Below are 10,000 nucleotides of genomic sequence, written 5' to 3'. Positions count from 1 at the left end.
ATTGAACAAGTAGTTTTGAGAATTTCAATTCTGATCTGAGAAATGTACCAAGGCGACTGAGAAAAACTGTAACTGATGGTTTCTGAAACTGTGTAGAGCTTTGGATGTAACCACTCTCTCAGCCCGGCGTTCCTCAGGGCTCACTGGTGGGGACACTGCTGTTCATCATCTACAGAGTTTACCTGTACACTCATGATACCTGTACCTCACACCTGACTGTAATCACACCTGACTGTGCATACCACCCTGAACATACTCCAGGTGGAGGTTAGATAGTGACTCCTACTCACACACCTGGGCTCTGTCACACCTGGTTAATGCGTTTGTCCTCCTCCTCTCTCCTGCAGGAGGTGTTGTTGAAGAGAGCTGCTGACCTGGTGGAGGCGCTCTATGGGATGCCTCACAACAACCAGGTAGGGTCTGCACCTGTAACTGCACACCTGTAAACCTGCACACTGGTACACCTGCAAACATGAACACTTGTTGACCTGAACACCTGCACTCCTGAATACCTGTTCACCTTTACACCTGTACATCCCTACAACAGCACACCTCTACCTGTGCACCTTCTTCACTTGCACACCCCTACAATTGCGCACCTCTCACCTGAACACCTGCCCTGTGGAACACCTGCACATCCGCACACCTTTACACCTGTAAACCTGCACACCTCTACACCTCCATACGTGCACACAGACAGCTGTTTGTCGTCACAGTGATGTGTGTGTGTGTGGCGTCTCTGTTCAGGTCAGACTCACATCCTCTCTCACCTTAATTTATCAAAAGGTTATACAGGAGTTTTCAGACTTTCTTGTAAACATCACTGTAAACATATTTCCCATGATGCTCAGCTAGCAGGACGCCCCCCCCCCTCCCAAGGTTTATGACCCAGAACCTCCTGAAACACTGAAACACTTTATATTCACTCCATCCTGCTCCTGAACGCTCCCCGACACGCTTCTACAGCCAGAGTTAATCACCCCAAAACACACACACTGTAATACACACACAGACACACACACACGCACACACACACACACACACACACACACAAAGAAGCAGGTCTGGTGAATTGTAGAGTAACCTTGAACGGAGGTTGGAAACGAATGTAAATTCAACTGTACTCATAAGAAACACAGTGTTTGTTAAAATGTTCATGTGTTTAAATATCAGAAACTTTAGTCGTCATGTCGTCAATATTAGTCGTCATGTTTACAGCCTTACAGACAGACAGACAGACAGACAGACAGACAGACAGGTGTCATACTGATACAATAAACCTTCTTCTGTGTCTGTAGGAGATCATCCTGAAGAGAGCAGCAGACATCGCCGAGGCACTCTACAGCGTTCCCAGGAACCACAACCAGATCCCATCGCTAGGCAACACCGCCTCCCACGGCATGATGGGAGTGAACTCCTTCGGTGGGCAGCTGGCCGTCAACGTCTCGGACACAACGCAAGGTACGAGCACCTGGAACAGACGCACCCCTGTCCAGACTAAATACGAACCACAGACGCCACAGACGTTTTCAGCAGGTTATTATAACACAACGGTGATGTCGCCCCCTACAGTCGGTTACAGTCGTAACACGAGCAGCGTGTCGCCACGGGGATACGTACCGAGCTCCACCCCACAGCAGAGTAACTATGGCAACACGGTCAGCAACAGTATGAACGGATACGGCAACACGGGCATGCCAAACCTCGGCGTGGCAACGTCACCGGGTTTTCTCAACGGCTCATCTGCCAACTCTCCCTACGGCAGTAAGTATCAAGGTAAATATTAGCAAAACTTCAACTTCGAGTTTTACACCGAAGCTTTGAAGTTCTTCCCGTAACCACTGCTGAACATGTTAACATGGTTCATCTGATTAACTGGTTCCAACTGGTTTGTGCTCCGTGTGTTCCAGTCGTCCCCTCCAGTCCCACCATGGCGGTCTCCAACTGTAACTCCTCCCACGGAGTGTTCTCCTTCTCGGCTGCCGTCAAACAGAAGAGCGCCTTCGCTCCCGTTGTCCGACCGTCTGCGTCTCCTCCTCCTCCAAACTGCTCCGCCAACAACTCCAACGGGCTTCAAGGTGACGCTGCAGCTCCTCCTCCTCCATCACGTCACCAACTCACCCTCCTCAGTGAAAGAATCTTTATTTGTTTAGTTAGTTTAGTAGTTAGCTGTGAAGAGTCAGCAGAACAAAATAAAACAGGATCATCGGCATAAAGAGAGATATTACAGCCCACTATTCAAGAGACAATTTCATTCACAGTTTCATTTATTTATTATTTTTATTGTGTGGAAATTTGAAATCAATACAGGTGCTTTAAAACAGAAAACACATAAAACAAACACCACAAATAATAAGACATCTTCAAAGCAGAAATAAATCAGAATCAGAAATACTGGGGAGAAAATGTAGTCGTTACAGAAGCTCTTAAACACAATATAAAGTAGGACATGTGGAAATGTATATAGAATAAAAAAGAACTATCAGTAGAACTAAGCACCAAAGCCTGAAGAAGAAGTAAGTACAAACACAGGCAATGTAATATATGAACATATGAACAATATTTACAATATGCACAAATATGGAGGATTTTCCAGTTTTTAATGTAAATAAGTCCAGGACATTTGACAGACTATGTGTATGACTCTGTCAAAGGAGTACACAGGAATTACCTCCTGTGGCGTTCTGTGGTGCAAACCGTTAAAACAATAACAAAAAGATGACGTCGAGGCTGGCGGGGAATCATGGGAGTGATTCTCTCTGCTACGCATAAGCACTTCTGAAAAAAACAATTAAAACAAATCAAACAAAAGAATAAACAACAATTCAGTGCTGTCTGTCAGTCTTTGAGGAGTTGAAGAATATACGAGGGGATTTTTGTGTTTGAGCTTCATTAATTATAACAATTTAAAATAAGACAGGAGCCAGAACTCTGCCCTGTGGAACACCTTTAATGAGTGTTTAACATCTTTCAAAAAAGGCATCGGAATAAATTATTTTTTACATACTTATGTCTTTCTGCAGATTTATAACTGACAAAGAAGACATTTAAAATGCTTTTTGAAAACATGGAGGCCAATAAAGGAGGAGGTTGATCCATTAAATTAAAAATAATTCTAATTATTTTGACAGTTTGACATGAAATAAAACATGTTTTTATTACGTTTCATGTGAATGACTGAGGAGGAAATGATTCACTGCGAGCTTCAGTTTCATCAGTACGCACGTGCGCGCGCACACACACACACACACACACACACACACACACACACACACACAGACAGACACACACACACACACACACACACACACACACACACACAGACAGACACAGAGAGACACAGGGTGGGTAACCTGAGTTCTGTTAGTATTGCATGAAGAGTGACAGGCCAATCCATGTTTTATTCACTACAACCCACAGATACATCCACTAAACACACACACACACACACACACACACACACACACACACACACACACACACACACACACACACACACACACACACACACACACACACACACACACACACACACACACACACACACACACGCACACACACACACACACACACACCCGCACACACACACACTCTCTCTCTGGCTTTCTATGTGGCAGTCAGTGTGTGTGATGTCAGTGTTTCTGACAGAGAGGTTTGTCGAGTGTTAAATATTCATGCTGCTCTCCGCCTTCACCGAGGCAGAAAGGCCACACTGTGTGTGTGTGTGTGTGTGTGTGTTTGTTTATGTGTGTGTGTGTGTGTGTGTGTGTGTTGTTCCATTAGCAGCATCAGAGCAGATAAATAAACAGTTTGAATGTTATTAATAGTTGCGGTTTGTACATGAACACAGCTCAGATAAATTTTATGTTTATTTATTCACATTAAATATATATTTAATGTCTTGTGTGTTATTTCATTGTTTACAGTTTTTAATATGTTTTCCCATTTTATTTCACATTGTAGTTGTTCTCTGTTTATTGACGAGGTTTTACTTAATAAAAAAGTGACACACAAATATAGACTCGCACATGTGTGTGTATGTGTGTGAGTGCGTAATGAGCCTGTAAATTAAACTGCGTGCTGCTACATGTCGTCGGTTGTTAGCAGGAAGCTAATGAGAGATGACATGTCAGCTCAGTGTGTGTGTGTGTGTGTGTGTGTGTGTGTGTGTGTGTGTGTGTGTGTGTGTGTGTGTGTGTGTGTGTGTGTGTGTGTGTGTTTGTGTGTTCTCAGTGTAAAAACACTCAGCTATTTATGTATTTTTTGTTAAAGTCATGATGAGCGTGGTCGTCATGGTACCAGATTTTTAAATCTCAATATGATTGTAGTTTAAAAATCAAACAATATTGATACTGTGACAACAAAAATAGACGTCCAATATCGGTTATTTGCGTTTTGTTACCGTAATTCAGGTAAACTCTGCACCAAGGTTAGAATAGGTTCATTGGGTTTTATTTTATATCAACTTTAATTTCTGTTTTCAACAGTTCAACAAAAGTTCCCATTTTCCATTTGTCAGCTGAACTCATTGTCGTGTTAAATAAAGCCAGTAAACAGTAAATCAAATGTTTAATGTGTTTTTAATAATCATCTTTGTGTCTCCGTCTCTGCAGCCATGTCCGGCCTTGTCGTTCCTCCGATGTAAGACATCTTCCTCCTCGTTCCTCATCTCTCCTCCCCCTCAGCCACGAGCACCAATCACCTCAAAGAAGGAGGGGCCTGTGGCATCAAGAGGCGGGGCCTCAGGCACACTCTGACCAGTCAGAGCAGAGTATAGAGTTTAAAAAAAGAAAATGAACTGATGTCTCTGAGTAGACGAAAGAAGAAAGCAAAGTGAGACTTTTTGTACAGCAGATTTCTGGGTGCTTTCCGCTCTCTGTAATTATTCTGATGTTTTCGTCTGTGTTTGGGGGCGGGGTCTGTTGGTGTAAAAACTGTGATGTCACACCTTTGATGTGGCATCATTTCCTCTAATTGTAATTAAAGTTTGGTTTAAGAAACAGAAGAAAATGTCAAATCCAACTGAACACGTCAAAGGCTCCAAATGACGGGGAATCCAAATCCTTACACCTGATTGGTCGTCTCACTGAGGTAGTGACCAATCAGGAGGAGGAGACTGAATTCACTTCCTGATCATGTGTTTTTATTCCACACAAACTGAGACAGTCAACCTCTGCTGCTGTCAGCCAATCAGAAACCGGATTTCAACCTCCTGAATACCTGAAGTCCTCACAGCGTCGACCTGTGTCCTCTGAGAGTAACCTTCCTCACATTGATAGCCCCGCCTTCCTCTGTTAAGCCCCGCCCCTGCCTGTCTGTGTTTGTATTTATTTTACCTTTGTTTTTTCTTGTTATGCTCGCACTGTAAAAACAAAATCCTGCATCCTGATAGGCTACTTTGACTATCCGTCTTCTTGTTCAGAGATGTCTTTTATTCTCCTGAGACTCAAGCCCCGCCCCCTGAGCACTTACACCCCCCCACCCCCCGTCCTGCACCTCACAGCCCCGCCCCTTGTGTGTTCTTTGTGGGTTTTGTGATTTTTGCCAAAGTTGTAGCCGGCTGAGTATTTATACGTCACTGTGGTTGATCACGCTCCCCCGCCCCCCCTGCCTCGCTCGCCCGTCACTGAGCTCCCCGAGGGAGAGAGAGAGAGTGTTTTTGTACCATACAGATTATAAATAATGTATTTATAACTCAGAGTGTTTTTGTATTCATGTCCTAATGTCGTCTTCATGGGTGTAGACGTGTGTGTGTATGTGGTGGTGCCACACTGAAAACAATCCATTGTTTTGTATCAAAAGAAAAAAAAATGAACGTCAATGTCTTCACACATTTATAGAGCTGTCAATCAAAGCTGACCCGTCCAATCAGCTCCACTTGTTTCTGTTTTTTTTTTAAACGTAAATCTTGTTTTAATGTTTGACTGTACTCAAATGATTTTCCTCACAGTGAATAAAGTCAGTGGCTCTGACGCACTCTGTCACTTTCGTTCATCGTCTTTTCAAATAAATATGAGATTTAATGTGAACACAGGGGCGTGTCCAGAGGGGCGGCATGGGCCCCCCCTTGGTGCCACCCCATGGAAGCAGGACATATGTTAGAAATGAACTATTTGGGCTGAGTTACAACCGAGCAGGGGTTTCATGCAAGACAAACTTCCTCTGGGGGGACGGGGGGGTCCTTGGGGTGAATGATGCCCTTTTCTGCATTTTGAAACATCAACAATCCAAGACATGAGGGATATTACTTCTCTATCACTCTATGGAAGTGAGTCTAAGGAAAACCCTACATCCTAATTGTTGTTTTATTTTGTAGATTTCATTTATCAAATCATTTCCAGAATGTCAGTTTAAAAAAAAAAAAACACATTATTCGACTCTTAAAATCCTAACCCCCCCAGACCATGTTTACCTTCCTCCCAGAGATCAGCACCTGTACCTGCCTGATGAACATCACCATCAGATCCTCCATCAATGGGTCTGAAATTATCAAATGAAATAGTGATAAAAAAGGAGCTTTTAAAGGTTCTGGTGCTGTCGCTCCTGGGGAAAAAATTAAGATAATGCTTAAAATCAGGACATTTTCTTAGAATTTGCCCTTAAAGTCAGGACTAGATCCTGGTAAAGATGAAAGTTATTCACAAAGCTTCTCAGCCCTTAAATTAGCTCCTCAGGTGTCAAACTGTGAGGAGGACTTTTAACAGGATGAAGAGTTTCTCAAGTTGAGGAGAAAACAGAGAAATGTTTTTCAAACACGACATGAAGAATGTAGACAAAAATGATTCATGCAGCCATTTCAATCCATCTCTGACTTTCTTCAGAACATAGTGAGACATGCATGTTGAGTTTCTTTACATGTGGTTACCTCGACAGGTGCATCCAATCACTAATTAAGACTCTGGTGATGTAACGATCAGCATGGGCAGAAGCTGCTGCACAAGTGGGCATGTGATTTCAAACATCTTGTAGGCGTCATACCTTTAAAGTATTTCATAGTTTTCATAATTACAACATGTCTGACTCTTGATTCTATGATTGATGTTTTATCTCCATTTTTAAAAAGTTAAATGTACTCAGGTACAGAACGATGTTACTAATAGGAACAGAGCAGCAGGGGAGGGGAGGGGGGAAGGAATTGAACGATCGTGCCAAATGTGAAAACGTCCTGAGACGGGACGAGGAGCCAGGACCGATGGACTGACGGGGTCATAGTGCTCGGGTACGGTGCAGATTGCAGAGTGTGAGTGTGCCCGAACAGAAGACAAACTCATCATCAGAAAGAAAAAGGTTAAAAAAATAAAAAAAAAACACCAAAAGAAGTGAATCATGACACCGGCTACATTTACAGACTTGATGATCTTGAAATTATTCGCTCTTTATCAATGAATCAGTTGATTCATGGTAATAAACTATAAATTAATCTTGTCCGTTTCCTTCAGTGTGTTTCTATAAAAAGAGTTCCAGTCATTATTCAAGCCGTCGCTCTCCTTTAATATTTGCTCTCATATTAAATGTCTGCTGTCGTGCTGCTCTGAAAGCTTCCAGACAAAAACTGAGGAGGTAGTTCATTTTCTACTTTCCTGGAGAAGACAGAAAAACTCCCAAACTGAAAGACAGAAATCCTTAAAAAGTTAAATTTAAGAAGCTCAATTGCATTCCCTCTGTCACGTTCAGGGAAAAAAACAAGGAACTGGACCCACGTGCAGAACTAACTAAAGATATTTAATAAACAAACAGGCCAAAGGCAAACAAAAACTTAGTCTCTAAAGACAAAAACTAGGACAGGAAACACAGGTAAGCAGCAGTCTGGCCTATGACATGAGAAACAACAATGAACTGACACAGAGGACAAGAAACACAGAGACTAAATAGACACATGCGGTAATCAGACACAGGTGAGACTAACGACACAGGTGAAGACAATGAGGGTCATCAACACGGAGGGAAACACACAGAGGCAGGAATACAATACAAGAAACACTGGAGACTACAGCATAAATCAAGAAACACTGAGATACACAGAGAACTCAAGAATGTAACATTACCACTAGAACAAAGAAACACAGATAAGAAACTACAAAATAAAACAGGAAACACTGAAGACAAACCTAGGAACCCATCAACACAAGGAAACATTAACACACAAGGGAAACAAGCAAAATACAAAACCAAATCATGACACCCTCCACCCCATGGACAAACTCAGAGTGTGTTTGTTAAACCAAAAAAGGATTCAATTATTTTGTTTATGCACTGAAAAAATTCAGTAAAAGTCATTTCTGCTTTGCAGCGCTGCATGAGTCCACTTCTGTAACCTCCTCGACATGATGAATATTTAGTTTAAAAACATCTGTCTGCATGTCCTCAGAAGGAAAGAATAACATGCTCTACTGAAAAGGTGTTTAGTTTGATGACTTAGTCCTACAGGGGGTGAATCAGGACCAATATCGTCCCGATCATCTTGTAGTCTGTACCCCCCTAAAGCGCTGTGCGGGTAGAAAACAAACTCCACAAACTTGCTGCACGTCTCCACATGTTTCTCCTCTACTCTCCTCCTCACTGTGAGACAGAGACTTCATTCTCCTCATCTCTTGCAGATGTGACTTTGAACGTCTTTATTTTATTTCTCTTCCTCCTGCACCCGCGAGCTCAGCACATAACCGGCCTGTTATCGATAAACGGAGGAGGGTTCAGGACCTCCAGACGTGCAGGAAGACGAGTTTGAACCCAACCAGGAAGACGTGATCGGATCGAGCGTGAACATGGATTGTGATCGGAACAAACGATCGGCTTAAACATGTCGACATGGAACATTTCTAATAGTCTCCATGACGACATGGCGAGTGTAGAACAGGAAAAAGGAAGTCCTCCTCTCTGTGTTGGACTCAGTTTAACATTCAGCTCAGCAGGAGTTGTGTTTTTCTTTCATTCCGAAGCTGCTCCAGTCGTTTATTAACGCTCCCGGTGCGTTTGAGTCGCCTCTTATCGTCCTCCGTCGTATCTTTTTCCTTTTCTCTCGTTCTGTTTAAGTCGTGATTAAAATGTGTTTTTTCATTAATGAACTTTTATTAAACAGTTCTGTTCCCTCAGAGACACAAAGGAACAAACAGGATGTGATTAAGATGAATCAGCGATAACCTCCCGGCTCATTATTGCTCACACCTTTTATTTATTCTCTTTTGATTCCTCCTCTTTCATTTTACATTCAACAATCACAGCGCGCTCTTTAATCCCTCGCTCTGTTTGTCTTTCTCATGGATTCAATCTGTTGTTTGTATCAGGGACCTCGTAGTGGACAGAATCCAGTCCGCTCTCTGCTGCTGTACCTTCATGTGAAACTCTCAGGTGTGTTTCTCTCTTCAGCTCTCCAAACAACCAATCACTGAGATCCTAAGTTAAACATTTATAATTCACTTCACTATTAAAGTGATGTAAATCTAATAATGTTCTGTTTGTTGGTTGATCAGCTGTGATTGGAGGACTGGAGGAGGTGTTTGCAATAAGGCCTTAAATACTTTTCCATATCACACTTTAAAATGACTCTGGGTGCTTCCAAATTGCAAAGTGCCTCCACAATCACTGCTCAGCTCACACAGGTGATTGCAGCTCGAGCTAAGAACAATCGTGTCCACCACTTGAGCTTGACGTCTTCGAGCGGGGGGTTGGATGTGTGTCGCTGGAGGAGAGCGGAGGCTTCAGTATGGAGGAGGCGTGGCCTAACAGGAAGTTTGTTTTGGTTTCATGCTGGTGCTCAAGGGGCGACATCTACTGGATTAAAACAGTTGCACGTTCCTTCATTAAAAAAATAAAAATCTAATTCATAAGACAGGTAGATTTTCTGATCGTCTGTTGTTCGCGCTTTCTTCCTCTTCTCTCAGCTTTAATCTTCAGGTGACTCCAGACGAGGTCAGGTGCATTGTGGGAGATGTGCGGGGATGTTTTGATCTTCTGCTGCCGTGGTTGCAAAACTCCACCAGCTGTTCACCCGACTACTCACACA

The 10,000-nt window shown here is 42.8% G+C and overlaps 1 protein-coding gene across 6 annotated transcripts in view; it reads left to right on the top strand.

Annotated features, from left to right (window-relative positions):
- Nucleotides 1-5,976, top strand: part of ebf3a (EBF transcription factor 3a) — a 45,493-nt gene extending 39,517 nt beyond the window's left edge. For 2 of the 6 annotated variants that reach the window (XM_065949943.1, XM_020655870.3), the window contains exons 12-16: nt 348-413; nt 1,299-1,461; nt 1,573-1,764; nt 1,911-2,078; nt 4,614-5,976. In XM_065949943.1, the coding sequence (XP_065806015.1) occupies nt 348-413; nt 1,299-1,461; nt 1,573-1,764; nt 1,911-2,078; nt 4,614-4,645 (621 nt within the window). In that variant the 3' untranslated portion in view covers nt 4,646-5,976. Of the gene's footprint in view, nt 1-347; nt 414-1,298; nt 1,777-1,910; nt 2,079-4,613 lie in introns of all 6 variants that reach the window. The other 4 variants (XM_065949942.1, XM_020655868.3, XM_065949941.1 and 1 more) reach the window with 2 other exon arrangements.
- Nucleotides 5,977-10,000: the final 4,024 nt, after the last annotated feature.

Source organism: Labrus bergylta, chromosome 21 (assembly GCF_963930695.1).
Source record: "Labrus bergylta chromosome 21, fLabBer1.1, whole genome shotgun sequence".
Taxonomy (NCBI): Eukaryota; Metazoa; Chordata; class Actinopteri; order Labriformes; family Labridae; genus Labrus; species Labrus bergylta.
Note: the sequence above shows the minus strand (reverse complement) of the source record. Positions and strands in the feature narration are given on the sequence as shown.